At 37.5% G+C, this 21,482-nt stretch overlaps 1 protein-coding gene across 4 annotated transcripts in view; it reads left to right on the top strand.

Moving 5' to 3' along the window:
• Positions 1-15,592: 15,592 nt before the first annotated feature.
• The window catches only part of LOC107742200 (B-cell lymphoma/leukemia 11B-like), a 32,645-nt gene continuing 26,755 nt past the window's right edge, over positions 15,593-21,482 (top strand). For 2 of the 4 annotated variants that reach the window (XM_016555094.1, XM_016555093.1), the window contains exon 1: positions 15,594-16,242. In XM_016555094.1, coding sequence (XP_016410580.1) covers positions 16,179-16,242 — 64 coding nt within the window. In that variant the 5' untranslated portion in view covers positions 15,594-16,178. Of the gene's footprint in view, positions 16,243-18,297; positions 18,304-21,482 lie in introns of all 4 variants that reach the window. The other 2 variants (XM_016555092.1, XM_016555096.1) reach the window with 2 other exon arrangements.

The following is a 21,482-nucleotide window of genomic DNA, read 5'->3' as shown; positions in this document are numbered from 1 at the left end:
TCTAACATATTTAAAAGGGGTCACTTTGCAGGTGTGCCATGTTGACGTGGTGTATTTTTAGTGCTCAACTTGACATTTTGACAAATGGAGTTTGACTTCCCTGCAGGCAATAACAGAATCAATTCCTGCGTGTATTCTGCCACCATATGACCATCCCCCCCCCTTTTTTCATCTATTGCTTTATTGCTATGGGCAAGAACTAACACCAAAAACTAAAACGGATGAGAATGAGTCTAGAACAGAAATTATATTTTGAACTACAGTATTTGAAACCAACATAAATAACCACCGTGACAAGAAGCCCCTCTTATCTGCATAGGTTGTATAAAATATAACTGACTACATACGGTACATACTTGTGTATCACAATGCACATGTTTTTGCTGGTTGTTCCTGCAGGTAAGTTGTTTTTTATCTCTCAAAGATTAAGCCATGCAGGTGCAAGTGCTTACAGCAAGTACACTGAAGCTGCAAATGGTTCATTAAATCAGTAAGAGACGATAGACCATAAAATATCAATACATTCAAGAGGACCAATCCTCAAATTAAAATATCAATCCTAGGTTTTAACTAGTGAATTTTTTTTGGCATCAAAATGAATGCATAAAAAGTTCAAGTACAACAAATGGCTGCAATATAACAAAGAGTGAAAAATTTAAGGGGGTCTGAATACTTTCCATACCCACTGTATATATATATATTCAAAATACAATATACATCAATCAGGCATATTATGACCACCTTCCTAATATTGTGTTGGTCCCCCTTTTGCTGCCAAAATAGCCCTGACCCGTCGAGGCTGGGACTCCACTAGACCACTGAAGGTTTTTTTTTGGCATCAAAATGAATGCATAAAAAGTTCAAGTACAACTATTTATTTATTAATTTATTAGAATTCAAATAATTTGCATTGATTTTAAACCTATAAAACCTATATATAAAAAGTACACACACACACACACATATATATACACACACACAAATGTAATGTTAAATGGCTATAATTACTCATTTTGTTCTCAGAAGTTGAAAACTAAATCTAGATGATATTAAACAAGTATTGTTTAAAAATAACATTATGAGCACCTTCCTAATATTGTGTTGGTCCCCCTTTTGCTGCCAAAACAGTCCTGACCCGTCGAGGCATGGACTCCACTAACCCCTGAAGGTGTGCTGTGGTATCTGGCACCAAGATGTTAGCAGTAGATCCTTTATGTCCTGTAAGTCTTTGGCATCAAAATGAATGCATAAAAAGTTCAAGTACAACTATTTATTTATTAATTTATTAGAATTCAAATAATTTGCATTGATTTTAAACCTATAAAACCTATATATAAAAAGTACACACACACACATACACATATATATATATATACACACACACAAATGTAATGTTAAATGGCTATAATTACTCATTTTGTTCTCAGAAGTTGAAAACTAAATCTAGATGATATTAAACAAGTATTGTTTAAAATATACATAATTTATGTTGGATTTATATTAATTTGGGTTTCATTGTGTTAATATATTTATTATTACACATTTTTATGAATTGCACCTAACATCACAAATCACAAATAATCACATAAAATTGAGCTGTTCATTAGTTCAAAGTTTTTAATCAATTCATAATATTAAATGTTATACTGTTAACCATTTGTGTATTTTATGTAGTAAATAAGTTGGCTTTTTTTCAGTATTTTACTGTAGTTACTCATTGGGGCATGGACTCCACTAGACCCCTGAAGGTGTGCTGAGGTATCTGGTACCAAGATGTTAGCAGCAGATCCTTTAAGTCCTGTAAGTTGCGAGGTGGAGCCTCCATGTCGGACTTGTTTGTTCAGCACATCCCACAGATGCTCGATTGGATTTAGATCTGGGGAATTTGGAGGCCAAGTCAACACCTCAATCTCGTTGTGGTGTTCCTCAAACCATTCCTTAACCATTTTTGATTTATGGCTGGGCGCATATTCCCTGGTGGCATATACACCCATGAAAGGGTGTACATGGTCTGCAACAGTGCTTAGGTAGGTGGTATGTGTCAAAGTAACATCCACATGGATGGCAAGGCCCAAGGTTTCCCAGCAGAACACTGCCCAAAGCATCACACTGCCTCTGCCGGCTTGCCTTCTTCCTGTAGTGCATCCTGGTGCCATGTGTTCCCCAGGTAAGCGATGCACACGCACGCGGCCATCCACGTGATGTAAAAGAAAACGTGATTCATCAGACCAGGCCACCTTCTCCCATTGCTCTGTGGTCCAGTTCTGATGCTCACGTGCTCACTGTTGGCGCTTTCAGCGGTGGACAGGGGTCAGCATGGGCATCCTGACTGGTCTGCGTCTATGCAGCCCCATACACAACAGCAATTTGAACTACAGTAGCTTGTCTGTTGGATCGGACCACATGGACCAGCCTTCGCTCCCCACGTGCATCAATGAGCCTTGGCCGCCTATGACCCTGTCACCGGTTCACCACTGTTCTTCCTTGGACCACCTTTGATAGATACTGACCACTGCAGACCGGGAACACCCCACAAGAACTGCCGTTTTGGAGATGCTCTGTCGTCTAGCCATCACAATTTGGCCCTTGTCAAACTCGCTCAAATCCTTACGCTTGCCCATTTTTCCTGCTTCTAACGCTTCAACTTTGAGGACAAAATGTTCACTTGCTGCCTAATATATCCCACCCACTAACAGGTGCCGTGATGAAGAGATAATCAGTGTTATTCACTTCACCTGTCAGTGGTCATAATGTTATGCCTGATCAGTGTATAGTTCAAGTTCCAAGTTCCGTTTATTTCTAAAGTACATTTAATAACGGCCGCAGGCTGACCAAAGTGCTGTACAATAATTACAATACAAATACACAGAAAAAAGAAACATAAAATCACTAGCAATTAGAGACAATAAAAACAGGATAAAATTACATTTTAAAAGCCGAGACAAACAAATGATTTTTGAGACTGGATTTAAACTCAGATAAAGTGGAAGCCATTTTAATTTGGGTCGGGAGATTATTCCACAGAGTGGGGCCAGCCACTTCAAAGGCTCTATTGCCCCTTGTTTTCAAGCTGGTTCTGGGAATCTGAAGGAGGAATTTGTTTCCAGATTTAAGTCCTCGCTTAGGCGTGTGAGGGTGGAGTAAATCCGTCAGATAAGATGGTGTTAGATTATTTAAGGATTTATAGACAAGTAATAAGATTTTATATTCAATGCTATACTGAACAGGCAGCCAATGTAGAGATCTCAGAAGGGGCGTAATATGATAAAAAATTTTTTACATCCCTTCAGGAATCTAGCTGCTGCATTTTGAACAACTTGTTAACGGGAAATTTGAGTCTTAGAAACACCATAATATAGAGAGTTGCAATAATCCAGGCGGGATGTAATGAAGGCGTGGATAGCAACCTCTAAAGAGGCTTTAGAAAGAAAGGTTTTAATTTTAGAGAGAGAGCGAAAATAGAAAAAACTAGAGCCTACTACAGAGCCGTTGTCAATTTCCACACCCAGATTCCGCACTTGGGATGAAATAACAAAACTTAAGATTAAGTGTGTTTTGTGTTCTACAGTCATGGCCAAAAGTTTTAGCAGTGACATAAATTTTGTGTTTTTGGTGTTCTACAGTCATGGCCAAATGTTTTAGCAGTGACATAAATTTTGTGTTTTTGTGTTTTTTATCCTGATACAAAATGACCAGCTAACATTAATTGACTAATCATATCAGCAGCACATGTGAAAATGTGAATGAGTACTAGTCAGGTAAAATCACGATCATACTAATTAGATTGTAAGAGCAAACTGATTGCTATAAAAGGAGGGAAGAAGCACTTTCAATCATTGTGTTCTTGTTAGCAATGGTTAACTCCAAAGAAACATGTGCAGCCATCATCGATTTGCAACAAAATGGTCTCACATGCAAGGAAATTGCTTCAAAGAAAATTGCACCTGAAAGAACCATTTACAGGATCTTCAAGAAGAGAGGTTCGACTGCAGTGAAGAAGTTTTCAGGATGTCCCAGATTGTCCAGCAAGCACCAGGACCATCTCCTCCTGAGGAGTCAGCTACGGAATCGTGTCACCACCAGTGCAGAGCTTCCTCAGGAATGGCAGCAGGTTGGTGTGAGAACATCTGCACGCACAGTGAGGCCAAGACTTTTGGACAACGGCCTGGTGTCAAGAAGGGCAGCAAAGAAGCCACTTCTCTCCAAGAAAAACGTCAAGGACAGACTGAAATCATCAAGAACTTCAAGGAGAGAGGTTTGACTGCAGTGAAGAAGTCTTCAGGATGTCCTAGAGTGTCCAGCAAGCACCAGGACCATCTCCTCCTGAGGAGTCAGCTACGGAATCGTGTCACCACCAGTGCAGAGCTTGCTCAGGAATGGCAACAGGTTGGTGAGAGCATCTGCATGCACAGTGAGGCTAAGACTTTTGGACAATGGCCTAGTGTCAAGAAGGGCAGCAAAGAAGCCACTTCTCTCCAAGAAAAACGTCAAGGACAGACTGAAATTCTGCAGGAAGTACAAGGATTGGACAGCAGAAGACTGGTTATTTTCTCTGATGAAGCTCCCTTCCAACTGTTTGGGACAACGATCCATAAGCAATTTGGTGATGATCTGTGCATTTTCCAACATGATGGACGACCATGTCACAAAGCAAGAGTGATAAAGAAGTGGCTCAAAGATTATTACATTGAAATTTTGGATCTGTGGCCAAGCAAATCCCCGGATCTCAATCCCATAGAGAACCTGTGGTCAGTCCTCAAAAGGCAAGTGGACAAGCAGAAGCCCACAAATTGTGATCAACTCCGAGAACTAATAAGGCAAGAATGGATCGCCATCAGTCAGGATTTGGCCCAGAAGCTAATATCCAGCATGCCAGAGCGAATTGCAGAGGTTATGAAGAACAAGGGTCAACACTGTAAATATTATTTTTGTATTTTGTTTTTCAAAGAACTTAAATATATAAATGTACACTGTCATTTTTGTTCAAAATTAACAAAATTTAAATAAGTGGATATATTATAAATTCATCTTTCAATCTGTGTTTGTGTCTTTGCCTGAATAAGTGTTAAATAAGTGTTTATATTTCAGACCTGTCAGGAAAGATTTCATGGGACATTGTTCATCCATGCGTGTCTTGTCATATCTGTAAACAGAGATAAGTATAGCTTTTGCGCATGAGCGGTATGGGAGTAGCATGAAGATGAAAGTAAGTTGTCACAATGAGCGAGAAATATTGTACCTTGTACTATACAACACGGCAAATCGCAGGTTGTAAAAACAAAGAAACTCCAAACAGAGCAAATATTACAAGCAAAAGGGGTATAGTTGGGACAGAGACTGTAATAAAACCTGAATCAACATTGGCTTGGCTTTTGAGAGGTGGTGAGAACTTAAAACTGACCCAGAGAAGGAGTCTTTTAGGTATAACCTAGAGAAGGCTTCAAAATATTTATAGTATATATTTTCAAAAAAATGTTGTTTTTCAATATACTAGAAACATATGGAAAAATAATCTACAAATACCGAAGCAGTAAACTTTGCAAAACACAAAATTTATGTCACTGCCAAAACTTTTGGCCATGACTGTAGTTTCAGAGGTGCCAAAAACAAAAACTTCCGATTTATCTGAATTCAGGAAAAGGAAATTTTTTGAAAGCCATGATTTGATGTCATCCAGACATGCCAATAAACTAAGTGCATGCATATTTTCCGAGTTCACAGGCAGATAGATTTACATATCATCAGCATAACAATGGAAAGAAACGCTGTGTTTCCTAAAGATGGACCCCAAGGGAAGTAGAGAAAAAAGAGAGTAGGTGCTAGAACAGATCCCTGAGGAACACCACAGGTTAGATTGCCTAAAGAGGAAGTGAAGTTTCCTATTTTAACTGAGAAAGTTCGGTTTGTTAGGAAATGGGATGCATTATTATGATTGGTAAAGAAATAAAATGGTCACCAATAATGTTAGGGGATCCAGTACAGTAGGGAAGACTTGCTACCAAAAGTTGAGCAACTTAGTATTACATTTATTTTAATTAAAAACTGTGATATTATATTTTAGCCTCATTTTACCACACTAAAAAAGGTCTTCCATGACAAATTTGTCCTTGGAAGTACAAAAGATGTACCTTCATGGACCTTGTTACTTGATCAGTCTGGCTTCCAGTGGTGAAGACGGAGCTGTGCAGATGAATCCACTAGAGGGCGTAACTGACTGTGATTTCAACGGCCAGATCTTCGGATCACTGTGAACATGACAAACTACAGTACATCAAGACCAATAATCAAAACTATCATGCATTTACTTTCTACTTCTGATGAAGCTTCCAGATTTAAAACAAATATTAGTTATTTAGTTTCAGTTATATTTTACAGTAAGACCAATAAATCTACTGATTAACTATTTAATAATGTTTTAATTACATGTCTCATTTGCTGAATAATTTATTAATCTTTGTTATAACAAATTTATCTAAACACAACGAGAATTTTATTCAGTAAGTATTACTGAATCTAAAATCCTCTTTGTGGGCATGAAATGTTACAGATATTGGTTAAAGAAACTGGTCCACTTGTGTGAAATGCAAAACACTTTACTTTTTAAATAGTTTTTATCAGAATATTATCCAACATCACCATTCATCAAAGGATTATATATAAAAAAAAAAAAACATTAACTGAATCCTGCTTCTACTGACATATTGTGATATTAAGTATTCAATAAAACTGTGTTCAATGTAGGGTATTTTTTTTTAACTTTTTTTTTTTTAATTCAGAATTTTCACTTACTCTCTCTTCAAACCTGTTATTGTCACAGTCTGTTATTTTCAATGCAAGTATACAGGAGGACATCGGACAATTTCTAGGCATGATTACATACCTGGTCCATACTTCAGCCCACAGTACAGTCAGAAACACTTGATTGTCTCTTGGGGGAAAAAAGAAAAAAAAAATGAAATAAAAACCTGAATAAGAACGCTGCTGGAAAACATTTACATTTACATTTAGTCATTTAGCAGACGCTTTTATCCAAAGCGACTTACAAATGCAAGCAATCAAAACTAACAAAAGCACAACAATATGTAAGTGCAAATGACAAGTCTCGGTTAGCCTACCGCAGTACACGTAACAAGGTATTTATATATATATATATATATATATATACACACACAAATAAAAACAAGTAGATAGAATAGAAAAAATTGAAAGCTAGTGTTTTTTCAAATAAAAAATAAGATAAATAGATAAAGTAGAATTAAAATAGAATAGAAAGTGCTAGAGTTAGAGGGTCAAATACAGATGGAGCAGATGTGTTTTTAGTCATTTTTTGAAGATGGCTAAGGACTCAGCTGCTCGGATTGAGTTGGGCAGATCATTCTACATTAAAAGTAGTACTCACTGCTAGTGATGGGTGCTGTTGAAACACAGCTTCATGAAGCTCTGAAACCTTGATCTGGTGAAACCATGAATGAGTGTCTAAATTTATCAGATTTTGATCACATTTTTGATGTTGATTTAGTTTTTATGACTTTATTGTGTGTATAAAAAGGCACAGCTGATCTGTAATTGGCCAAGTTTGCAAAGACTAAGCACACTAAAATTGCACTCTTCATGACTCTTCATATTTAATGTTAGTTAATTATTTGTTGATTACATTTATTAGATTACACCTAGGCCATGTCCACACGTACATGGGTATTTTTAAAAACGGAGTTTTTCCTTCTTCCGTTTAAAAAAAAATCTCCGTCCACATGAAAACGCAAACGCATGCTATGAAGCAATGTCAAGAGCATGCCAAACCAACAGGTGGCGATATAATCTCAACCGTAAAGCCATGTTGGCCAATCAGAAGCCCGAAAAAGTCTCCAATAGGTGAAGATAACAGTGCAGGCGCCGACGTCACAAGCCAAAAACTCCAGTTTCTCTGTCTACACGACAACACTGCCACCGGAGTTTTTGAAAACCTTCACCCTGGCAGGCGTTTTCAAAAATGTTCGGTTTCAGTTAACTGGTTCTGCGTTTGCGTGTGGACGAACAGCCTAACCGCGTAGAAAAAGCTACTGACTGCCGTCAGTAGTTGGCAGCGAATCTTAATGAGTGAGTGACCTGAATCTTTCATTTAGCCGATTCGTTCAAAAACGCAGATTAATAGTGTTCAATATCACACGTGCAATCGTGATGACACTGGAAAATGACACTCTTGCATGGGATTATTGGGACATTGGTTAACTATATATAAGACTTCCAGTGTGAACAACCATGTTGTGGATAATTACAAGAACTCCTATCTCTTTGAATGGGGAAACATCAAATTCTCCAAATTGAGCATTGCATTTTTCCCCATTCAAAACTATACGAGTGACACGTCTTGGGTATTCTATAGTCTTTGGTATTACTTACTATTGGAAAAAGCATAACGGTCAACTTGGATCAGGTGTGCCTTAATAACCAATCACATTACAGCATTGACATAATTGAATTTAAGTCAGAGTTGTGCAACACTCAGTCACTGTTTACGGATACCATAGGAGTGAATGAGAAATGCTGTAAGCTGCATCCCACCTGTTGCAAAAAGTCAGTAACTTCTCTTATAAAACTGCATTTTTGTCGGTGTAAACTCCAAAAACTCCTTTTGTAAATCCAAAAGTATTGCTTAGTGTAAAACATGTTGGAGATTAACTGATAGGCTGTTGATTCATTAAATGTTAAGCTGTTTCCTCTAAAAAGCTGTTTATTCAGCGTAGTGAAGCCTCTCCTCCATTGACATCCATTTCAAACAAAACGGCCTCTGGTCTCCTTTCCCACATACTGGCAAACCGGAAGTGCTAAAGGTTTTTTGGCTAAAAAAAAAAATATATATATACTGTATATATATATTGTTTTTGCTTATTATTGAATTTGTTTTGATGTATTTATATGTTATTGCCCGTGTATGTTCATTGTTCTAAAGATTGCAATTAAAAAAAAATTTAATGAATCATAATCTCGCCATTAACACAACATTTTTCAGTAAATCAACAGAACAAATCTTGCAGTGCCAAATACAGACTATGACGATTTTAAACATTTATTCATAAATACAGAGCCCCATAGACGTTTTCTTGTCTACAGTATGTGAGAAACTCAATCCACCACTCCTTTATTATGGTAAATTCTGAAAGCTGATAGTGAAAGCCTTAATAGTTTAATAGTTACCTCTTACAGTGATTTCATATGCATGTCGAAGCAGGCATGTTAATTTATATTATAAGCATCTGAGTTATGCACATTAGTTAGTAAAATAATAATAATAATTAAAAAAATAAAATAAAAAAAACGTATGGACCCCACTGGGCATACACTGTAAAACTGTACCTGTAAAAAATATAAATAAATAAAACCAAAAAACCTAAAACAACCAATTTACAGACTCTTATATGTTTCCTCTTATATCATCTCTTTCCTTTGTCTTTCTGTCACAGTTTTTTACAGGTATAAAGACAAGGGCAGTATTGTTCACTTCTTTGGATCATCTTTCACAATCGAATCAAACATCAGCATGACTATATGTCAACCATCCCAACCAGTTTTCCTGAGAGTACAGTGCAGTCCTCATCTTCTGAATTCTCAGATGAGCTTACTACTGCCCTCGCTGCAGGGCAGTGCTGGGCACTAATGGAGGTTTCCTCTACTATATCTGAGGAGCCTGAGTATGGGGACTCCACCTCAGTGCAGTGGTGGGGAACAATGCAGGAAGGAGACTCAGTGATGAATCTCAGGCTTCTCAGATGCGACACTGAATACCAAGGACACGTGGAGGCAGAAGAAGACACAGAGTGCACTCCCAGGTCCCAAAACAACCTGTACCTGCCTATACTGAGAAGAGGGACCACACCTCATCCCTGGTCTTCAACGATACATCGGAGAAGGCTGAATCCCTGCACTCAGGCTTCTCAGATGCAACGCTGAAGACCACGGAGCAACAAAGGAAGTGGAGGCAGAGGAAGCATCAGGGACCACCTGTGCTTGCTGGGTCTGAGAAGGCTGAGTGTGGGGACTCAGCATTCTCAAATGCAACACTGAAGACCACTAAGGAGTGGAGGCAACAGCAAAGGAAGTGGATGCAGAAGAAGCCTCAGGTAGCACCTGCGCCTGCTAGGACCCCACAGGAAGCACCAGTGCCCACCAAGTCCCAACAGAGAGTATCTGTGCCTGCCCCAAAAGTGCAAAGGCTCAAAATCCCTGAGCCACTGAGGCAGGAGCTGCAGCAGCAGAATTCCTAAAGCCTCTTCTGTTATGGGAGCACCGATGCCCAACAAGACCCCAGAGAGGCAAAGGCTCAAAATCCCTGAGCCGCTGAAGCAGGAGCTGCTGCAGCTATCGCCTCAAGCCTCTTCTGTGAAGGGAGAACCTCTGTCCAAAAAGACCCCAGAGAGGCAAAGGCTCAAAATTCCTGAGCCGCTGAGACAGGAGTTGCTGCAGCTATTGTCTCGAGCCTCTTATGAGAAGGGAGCACCCATCCCCAAAAAGACCGCAGAGAGACAAAGTCTCAAAATCCCTGAGCGGCTGAGGCAGGAACTGCTGCAGCAGAAGCCTCAAGCCTTTCCTGTACAGGGTGCACCCATGCCTTCCAAGTCCCCACAGGAAGCACCTTTACCCGACAGGAACCCTGTGCATGCCAGGACCTCACAGGGAGCAGGAGTGCATGTCTACTGGATCTCTGAAAGGAGCATCAGTGCCCACCAGAACCATTAAGGCAGGAAAACAGAGGCTTGCTGAATATGCCTGTCTATTCCACCTATGGATTACCTATGCCCTCCAGGACCTCAAAAGTGGCGCCTGTGCATTCTGGCACCCTACAGGGAACACTTGTGACCAAAAGCTCCCCACAACAGGGAACAAACCACAGAATCACAGAGCAGCAGAAGCAGAAGCGGAGGGAACAGTTGAGACAGCAGCAGAGACAGCGGAGGCAGCATAAGACATCAGTAAGTCCCTTCCATCTCTTGTTTTTACTTACTTTCAGATATATTGGAAAGATTAAACACTGCCTTCGCCTAAGCTACTATGTTTGTCTATGTGAAATCATATTACATTATATTTCAAAACAATAGAAAGATATATCTTTAGATTTAAAGAAGCACTCTATAAACCTTCCAAGCATTACATGATTATGGCTGTTCCTTCAACAGGACAATGTAGATGTGTGTGAGCCACCTCCGTAAAACATACTGTGTGTGGATGTCGACAAGGTACAGCTGAAGCTTAAAACTGGGGAGGCAGAACCATCAAGCCCCACAGCCCATGTCCCAGCTCACCCTGAAGATGGTTAGTACCTTCTATCTCAGTTTTACAGCTACTTTTTTCTGCATCCTCTAGTTAAAACTGTGTGTATTATATTTCAATATGTAAATTAATCTGGGATGAGTATATCCTTTTCAATTCAGAAACCCCCGTCATACTGAAATGGTAGAAGCAATTTATCTTTAGATTTTCTCTAAGAATCACTCTCATTAAAGGGGTCATATGATGCGATTTCATTTTTTCCTTTCTCTTTAAGCACACCTCGCTTTTTTCAGACCGATGAGCTTTGTAAAAATCGACGCGTTTCAAAAAGGCGGGGCATAGAGGAGAAACAATAATGTACAGTATGTGGAAAATAATGTGTTTTTTTAACTTTAAACCGCATAAACACATTTCATTACACCAAATACACAAAATAATGTTCTTTTTAGCAGCATCATATGACCCCTTTAAATCTGCGCAGCGTTACATCATTATGTTTGTTCCTTCAACAGGACAGTGAGGGTGTTTGTCAGTCAGTTCCAGAAAAAAAGGAGCACATGGCAAACAAAATCAGAGACCAACAGCTGAGACCAGGCGGCTAAAAGCATTTATATAGCATATTAATATGTTTAATGGAATATTTGTAAATATTTAATATTTGTATGTATTGTGTTTACTATAAAAAAATAAAACAAACTGTGTATTTATTTATTTATCAAGGACAACACACATCTATTAACACTATATATATATATATATATATTTTTTTTTTTTTATAAAACAACATCTCTTAAATCAATCAATCCAAAGTGAATGTTCAATAGCAAACATGTTGAAGAGTAGCAGACAGGTTGTCAACTCATTTTTATTAGTTGTTGTTTATTTAGCAGAAGTAATGCAGGACAAATAAGTAGTACTACAGTAACACTTCAGCTACAAATATGAACTAATATGGAAACAAGTAATCAATAAGTAGCCTAACAGCAAATTTAGTATTAAGATTATTAGGTAATAAAAAAAAAACAAATGAGATGAGCCTCATTTACAAATACTAAGCACCTAAAATATATTAAATAATAATTATTTGTGAATCCCATGTGAAGCCCTTACTACTCGTGTTACCTGGTCACCCTTCAGAAGCTATAGTTTTTTTGACGATTAAAATAAAAAAAAAGGATCTTGATCACTAGTAGCTCACACAGAGTGACTATAGACAATTAAGTGATGCATTTTATGACCATGGTCACAGTAAAACAGACAATTTCTCTTGTCTCAGACAGGTTAATGTTGTGATTAATATTTAGTTGGTAATTCTTTATAATTTGTCATTGTTTGCCAGTTTCAGTTTTGTACAGAATTTAGCTTTGAAAAATGATAAGACACAATTTAAAGTATGTTTATCGATTTTAAATGTTAAAATTGTCCAGGCTTGATATTTTTTTTCTGTGTGTACTGTAAATAAAGGTAGTGAATTGTAAAGATTGAGTTGTGCAAATGAATCCAGTAGAGGGCGTAAGTGACCGCGATTTTAAGAGTCAGACATTCAGTCCACTGTGGACATGACAGACTACATAAAGGCCAACAATCAACAAGATCATAAACATTCTGATTGCCATTATTGTTGATGCTACCATGTTTAAAATATTATTCCCAGTTTAGTTTCAGCTGATAAAACTGTTTTTTTTTTTTACAGTAAGACAGATAAATTAAACTAATGAACTGTTTAATAATATTTTAATTAAATGCCTTTTGTTGAATAGTTTATAAATCTTTGTCAAATTCTCAAACTCATTTAAATATAATTAGATTACAAAGGCCTTTTATGAGCAAATATTGCCTCGTGTATAAATAACAGTTAAAGTTTCAGTCTCAAGAAAGTGCTATATTTGTGTGAAATATATTTGTGTGAATTTCATTAGTCATGTTATTTGATACATTTCAGTGTTTAGTGTAATGCAAAATTAAAAAAATATATTTTATTATTATTTAATTATTGTAAAAAAATTAATGACATATAAATAGCTTTTTTATTGTTTATTTGATGTTTGATTTTTCATTGCATTATGTTTACATTTATATTGGCTGTACCTATTATTTTTTCTTGGCTCAAAGAGTTTATTAGTTTATCAGATTCATCAATAAAACATGATTTTTATTGACAAATCCGTCATGATGAATATGTCAAATGTGCAGAGGGTTTGCCATTATTTGGTCAACCTAATATTTTTTACAGAATATATACAATATCTACAAATTTTGTGTGCCAAAAAGTCTTGCATGGTGTGTTCTGTTCTTAATCACCATCCAGACATTTCGGAGTGAAGACAGAGACAGTGTTTTAAAACCTAGAGAGTATTTTTACATCATGTATGCGTTCCAGGTCACTGAGCCATGTGAGCATGTGAGAACGTGTCTGTGATGCCCAAAAAAATGCAGTCTACCTGTCACTACTGAGACACGACCAAACTAACAGCATCAACTTTTTTTCAGTGTCTTGCGTGTTGCCATTGTATAATGGTGTTCCTCTCCCAGAGGCAACAACGGTAACCCTTAATGGAAAAAATCATGTTTTATTGATGAATCTGACTTTGCTCTGGGGCTTGACTACACTGACTGTAGTTATTGCTTCAGTGTGAAGTGATATGCCATTTATCATAGTTCATCTGCTGTGATGGAAAGAAGGGGCAAGATGTCATTTAATTAAAATCCCTAAAATGTGCTTAACAAATTTGTTGTAGGCTCTAATATTAAGACTAAATTGGAGAGGCTAAAGGACTAGTTTTTTTTTCTGCAGTTGTTATTTATCAGGGTACTTTTAATTTTTAAGATATTTTAAGTTTCTCTATAAGCACATAGGCCTACTTAAAATTGTTAAATTGTTATGATTCACAAAGTGAAGTCTAAAATGTATTAAGTGTTTGCGACCAACAAAGAAAACCAACAGCAAGAAAACACACATTTATGTAACGGGACTTTTAATTCAAAACCTTCAGTACTCAGATGGACTAATATAGCCCACGTGACAACTAGCCCCGGTCTCTTCTATGCTCTTTTTTCTTTATATGTGTTGATGTGGAGCAGATGTGGGGAAACCTGCCCTAACCCTTGTCTCAATGAACACGTTTTAGGTCCAAAGAAGACCATCAGGTGGCGCTATTGGCTTAAATGGAAACAGGACACACATGTGCAGAGGGCCCAGCACACAAAATTACTTACCTTGAATCTCAGCATTGGGGATCTGCAATCTGTACTGACTGGTTAATGAATTAGTATTAGTAGTATTATTATTACTACTACTACTACTACTGTAAATTAAATGCATGTTAGGAACATCTTTTATTTTCTTAAGCACAGCATTTTATTAAAATTTAGCGCCAGTTTCTACTTTAGTTTAGCCAAAATCCCCAGTTATTAAGTTATTTCTATAAAATTGTGCATTATTATAGTATATCCCCACGACAGTGTAAGAAGCTTTTTTTAAGTATTATTTTTTTTCTTCTGCTGACAGTGATGGCTAATACTAGTTCATACAGAAATGCGAACATATTATTCGAACGAAAAACATATATATGTAAAATGCTACAGTAAAAAAATATAGTAGGTACCTTTCGATTTAACCGCACAGTACATTTAATTTTACAGTTTAAAAGTTTTTGTGAATTAAAAAGCATGAATTGCCATTGAAAATATGGTAAAAAAAAAATTATATATATATTTTTAGATGACATGTTATAATATTAAAACATAAATTTATTTACCTCATAATTTACAGTGAAAGCCTGTAAAAGGACGTCCCAGACGTCTCTGCCCGACACATCACTTTTTATAAAAGGCTATTTTATTTATCATCAGTCATAGGCCTATTCATTTTAATGTTTTGTTGCCTGCTCCGTTATTATGCAATGTTTATTGCATTATTTTACTACGCGTCATATGTGTTACCTTGACGGGCTTTTGCGTTTCTGTAGCTCTGTTAATTTAGCATGTGCTCTTCTGTTATCAGTAAGTTGTATTTGAAAGTGCAAATCAAATGTAACTTGTTTAAGTATGTTTATAGCCTATATTATTCCATTCAATGGATTTTAAGGTTTTGACCTGCAACATAAACGAGCAGTAAAATTGCATCCCGTACTATAGTGTTTAAAACGTTGTCATCGTATTGTCAGTGAATTTCTTGCAACCAAGCTGTCTGATTCCCCTCCGTAAATTTTGCTGGATTTTTTTTTTTTTTTTAACAGACAGTGCAGCGACGGGAGCGTTGCTGGTGGGCTCGGAGACCCCTCTGTACCCAAACTGCCGCCACTAGTCGCCCCCAGCGCCACACGTCACATCAAGTCCGTACTTGAAGTTGAATCCCATTCCATTCTTCAGAGGCAACCCCTGCCACACACACAGGCGCCGGGTCCTCCCTGTGAGCAGCGTGAATGCGAGACGTAATTGCTCGGGTCCTGATTGATCTGGAGAGGAGGTGTTGTCTTCAGAGGTTCAGCCATTCTGCACTCTGATGCCAAGCGCACATGGAGGACAGTGCCAAAGACTTCTCTCACCTGGCGAGCCACAGATCTTGGATTTCCATTATAGCAGGACAACAACTGTCTTTATGTTTTAGGGATTTTTAAAGAAAGACTATTTGAATTTTGAGACAGGGTTTTGGGGTTAAAGAAGCTGCTTGCGGGTCGCAGTGCACGCATTACTCTCTCAGGTCAAGTGGCACTTAGTTAATGCTTCACGACAGTCGGATACAATTTAGTCTGTTCACAGAGTACAAGTGCTAGTTTGTGCCGTGATAACGACTAGACTAGCCCGCGAGCGAGCGCAGTGGAGTACCCGGGCTGTGGAGGAAAGTTTGGAGAGCTTCAGGAGCGCGAACATTAGTCCGAGTGTCCGTGAGATGCTGCTGTAAATGCGGGGCGATGTCCCGACGGAAGCAAGGCAACCCACAGCATCTGTCCCTCACACAGAGGGAGAACCTACCGAGTGAGTACAAGACCTCTGCCACCTTTATCCCACTGCCGTTCCCTCATTATTACGAAGTATAAGGCAAAGAAAACTTTTTCTTTCTTTCTGATTTGCTTTTTAATTTTGCAGTGTTTACATGTGTTTTGCACATTTAGGATCATCAGCTCATAAAACCATCAAGTCAAGCATATAAGTTGTTTATGCTAAATGTAATTATGTGCACTATCCTAACTAAAAAGGGTAACTTAATTAGAACCAAAAATAATAACAGTAAGCCAAGTTGTAGGTTTACTTATTAGGCTATATTTATTGATAATCTATAACCAACATGTGAGGCCTGTTAGTTGTTACTGTGTCTATTTATTTATTTGAAACACTATCAATTCATTACTATGATGATACATTTCTCATTTACTGTGAATGATTGATTTGAACGATCTCGAAGTGCTAAACATAACACATAATTCATAGCATAAAGTTTTGTGAGACCCACAGGTTCTGCTCTGTCCCACTCAACACACACACACACACTCACCTATTTTCTGTTATCGTCACACGTATACACAAGCATACATGGCTTATCAAGTTTACTTTATGTAGTTTATTTAAAAGGCTCTAACTTTGCTGGATAGTCTGTTGTTCATTTACATCTAAAAAAACAAAAGTGCTTATGCGTTTTGATCATAACCACTGTTTTACAATATCAGGGTTCACATGCATGGACCTTGGTGTTCATCGTCAAAAAACAACACACTCCTTATGTTCATCTTCAATTTATCCTTTTATCTAAGATGCTTTACACACTCTTTCCACTAGTAAACCTTCATATAAAAGCACTAAAGTACTCTAAACCCTTACGTGTTCTTTTTGCCTATTTTTTTCATTCCCCTAAAAGCTTTTCTTGCACAATAAAAAGAAGCATAAATTAGTTGCAATGTAAACTTTTCAGAGTGACATAATGCAGTGTTTACATTAAAAAAAAAATCATAAAGACCTAATCTGTCTAATTTATAACAGCTCAATGATATAATCTTTACACAATGTTTACAAGTGTTTATAACATTCATTGTAGCCATAAACAATAAAAGACTAGGAACGTTTATCCACGATTAATACATTGCATATCACAGATATGATTTACGCCGTACACCCATTTGTGAAATTAAACTCCAAAGCTTCTGTTTGAAATGTTTTTCAATTTATTATTGAAGACGTGTCAAATAATTCCTGATAAAAACATAAAATGTTTAAAATATTTTACAAATTATTTTATTTTTTAAAAATGTTCGCCTTTTTTTTTTTTTTTTTACTTTTGATGCTCATTGCGTTTTGCCTTGTTATTCATTTTGGTATTTCTGGTTTCACTGAGAATGTGGGTACAGTGCGAAGGCGTGCCTTCCTGAAAATATCTGATTCAGTAGTGAGTAGATGGTCTTTACACGTCAAAATTTGCACTGTTAATGATGCTTATGTTGCCGGTTTAGAAAACAAAAAGACAGGAGATGAGAAAAATGTGTTGAAGGAGTGGGTGGGCTTACAGAGAGCGGTGGCCTTTAAATTCAAACCACTGCTGGACTGCCAGTATATTTCAGCTGATGCTGTTTATTTAGCAGATAGTTAGCTGCTTTTCGTTTTTATTTTCTCAGAATACTTTTTTTTTTTGGTTTCTTTCCAGTTGTTGTGACTAATAAATACTAAAACATTTTGTACATTAGTGCTCGCTTAAATATGTATGTCTGTACAGCAAAACCCATCCAGTGTACGTTTTTTTTTTTTCGAGCAGAATCATTATACTGTGTCTCAAATATGTGTTTAGTTCAAACATAATTAGTCTGGTGGTGTGTGTGTGTCAGTTGGCAAATGTGCAGTTTACGTTGTGCGCTCTATACACTCTATCGCATGTGTACAGAGTGTAAACCGACACTTTTTAAGTGGACTCCGTTCAGGTTTGCACACCAACCTCCATTCCAGTCTTCACAGGCTCTTTCTGGGGTGTCTGTCTGTCTGCGGGGGAAAACCAAAGTGCCCTCATTTGGCTATGTCAATGCTTTTGGCACAAAACATGTCAGTTAGCTGGAGGTTGCACAATAGATTCTGCCCAGAGCGACAAGACCTATAGATCACACTCAGAGAGAAAACCAAGGAACAGGAATATCAGCATACTTCACGTGTTGAAATAAACGCGGGGCGCACTCTCCGCCTGCATGTACATGTACAGGTGTGTGCATTAAAGAAGTCGTCTCGAACCACGACCTAAAATTGCAGGGCTCTTGCAGAAGCAAATACGGGTTCTTGAGGAAGTCTTAAGAGGTGAAACCGCTCGTATTTAGATTTCAGCAAACCGCCTCAGTGCCAAAGAACCTCATTAGTTTTTTTTTTTCTTTTCATAAGTAGCATGTAAATTGTGTGAACATGTATGATTCATTACATGAGTAGTTTGCCTCTGGTTCACACACCAACTTTTGGACGGCTTGCTTGAAATGGTAAAATGTGGGTGGGGGCCGTCCATTAGGGCCCTTACTGGCTCTTAAACATGTAAAATGATTCTTTAATGACTGTGAATGTCAGCTCTTTGAATGTTCACATGATGTTTTCCATGATCTTTCAGTGGCCGGTGGTCATAATGCTATTAAAACGCAAGGCATGAACCGCCACAGTGCCTTTGATTTCTAAGGGTGGAAAGGGTCACATCAGCCTTTTACAAGTGGCTCTCTTCTTTAGGAGTGACTTTATGGTGATGTCCACCCTTTTTGTATATGTTAGCACTGCCTTCGAGAGAACTTATTTCACAGACCGTGTGAGCCGAGAGCTGTTTGATGGACGTGTGGTTACCTGCTGATCGGACTTGTCTGACCTGACTTGGCAAATATAATAGGCGAGTCTCTATTCCACTGCACAATATTTCTTTTTATTTTATGAGTGTCGTGTTTGCACAGCTTCAGTGGAGTGTAAATGTGCACGGTTGAAGCTGATAGGGGGTGCTGTAAGTCCTTACGAGAGGGAAAGTTATAGAGACGGTGTATGTTTGTGTGTGTGTGTGTGTGTGTTTTCTTTGAGAATCTGATTACTGCCTTCAGGAAACGTGATAACTGTATTTATAATGGTTAATACCCTGAATTGCTATCTCTCCTCCCAAGTGTATCATTCCCACAACAGGCTCAGTATAAATCTCTTATCTTACACTAAAGGTAATTAATTCAATTTATTGGAGTATAGATTTCACCCTGGGGAGCAGTAATAGAGACGCCGTGCCCACTGTGCTAAACATTTCATGTCCTTGCCTCCAACCAACTTTTTAAAATAATATTTGTGGTTCTGATTTCGAGCACACAGCTTTTTGTGAAATTGTGGGGTTCGGGAAGAGTTGTTAGGGATATACTGTCTGCATTTCAGAATTGTGTGCATTTGTTTGGCACACATCCAGAAGCAGTTGACAGTGTATAGGCCTTAAATGAAGATAAGAAACAGACGATATCAAGCACATGGATTATTTTTTTGGAAATGCACCTGGTGAGCACAAAAATCACATTAGACACCATCTTTTAACGCATGCTGAAGACGATAACGGTCCCGCAAATATATATCCCTCATAATCTTTGTTCTGAATGCGCTTAGTGTTCTCTGTCACTGTTATTTTTTATATTATTGCCTTAATTCAGAGCCATAACCACAATAAACTTTACCTCAAATTATTTATTATTACAAATGATTAATCGATTTTCACAGTTATTCAGAATAGTAGATCAGTATTTTTTTTATGACCACTTATTATACATCTTATCACAAATATAAATGGTTATATGCTTTCTTCTATTATTAATTACTCTAATTACTACTGTATTACTAAAATGCTTTTTAATAGAGTATTCTCAATGTTATATATTTTTATGCACTGATTTCCTCTTCACGTAAACCTTTTCCTGTTTTCATATAAAGTGAGATTCAAAAATCTTAGACCACTAATAAGAGAGCATTTTTTTCCCCAATATGTTTTTTAAATTGTGCATCATATTATAAACATAGAAATTTCAGTAAAAAGTTTAATTTAAAACAAATTACTCTGTTTGCTTTAATAACAGCAGCATTCGAACTGCATGAGCTCCACAGTTTGTGAAAATTTTTTTAATAAAAGATCATTACATTGTGCAGCATGATTTGAAAATGTTTCAAAGAGTATATCTTATATTTCAGTGCAAGGCAAATCTGACTTTTGGTCTAAAGTTCACATGATCAGTGTAACAAATCAGCTTTTTGAATTAGTGAAATAGGAATAGTGAAGAATCTTGCTCATTATTCAGCATAATGTTTCTTGTTTTAAAATGTAATGTTCATTTCCTAGTTTAAATTAGATTGCAGGTCCATGGTTCTAAAAGTAGACTTTTTAATTCCACTGTATAGTGAGCAAACATCTGTAAATTCACTGTATTATTATTAATAGAAAACCTAAGTTGATGGTGTGTGCAATTTATGATATATCGGCTTTACAGCTTTTTTACGCACTTTTTATTTTCTATAAAGATTTGAGTTTCGGCTTCTGATTGAAATATCACAGAACACACACATCATCTGCTGTACACCTGTGACTCTCACATACACCTTCTTCTATTGCGTCTGGCCCGTTTAGGACGCCGTGGCTGCCACCCAAGCACACCCTCCGTGCACAATTCCGTGGCATTGGGTCCATGCCAAGCCCACGATGTTTGTGTTCTCCTTCTTGGCATCACTCCACTGCTCTGGGGGAGAGCTGCAGACAGCCGAGTGTGTGGCAGCGGCCCGGTGCTGCTCTCGCAGGCGTCCTTCAGATCATTCTGTTTAGATATCACATGCTGCTCAAACTGACTTTGGTCGGCTCTGTGATGGTGGAGGTTCTAAATCTAATACAGATCAAGAATATAGTTTTAAAAGAATTGAGTTCTACAGGAGTTAAGTTACTGTTGCTCTTCCCATGGCCCCTACAGTCTTATTGATAAAGGTTCCAAAAGGGTTTTTACACATTATTTTTTATTTATGCCACAGAAGAACCATTTTGGGTTCCCCAAAGATCCTTTCAGTAACAGTTATTAAAACAACAGTTTTTTTTTTTCTTCGTGTGCAGAATATTTTATAATATAAAGAACCTTTTGTGCATTGAAAAGGTTCCATGGATGTTAAAGTTTCTTCTTGAACCATAGATGCCAATAAAGAACCTAATTTATTTAAGAGCATACAGCAGTGTTCGAACTATACCGTGGACTTTGGGGGAGCCCACTTGTTTTTTT

Source organism: Sinocyclocheilus rhinocerous, unplaced genomic scaffold, assembly GCF_001515625.1.
Source record: "Sinocyclocheilus rhinocerous isolate Xijiao unplaced genomic scaffold, SAMN03320098_v1.1 scaffold2752, whole genome shotgun sequence".
In the NCBI taxonomy this organism is placed as follows: Eukaryota; Metazoa; Chordata; class Actinopteri; order Cypriniformes; family Cyprinidae; genus Sinocyclocheilus; species Sinocyclocheilus rhinocerous.
Note: the sequence above shows the minus strand (reverse complement) of the source record. Positions and strands in the feature narration are given on the sequence as shown.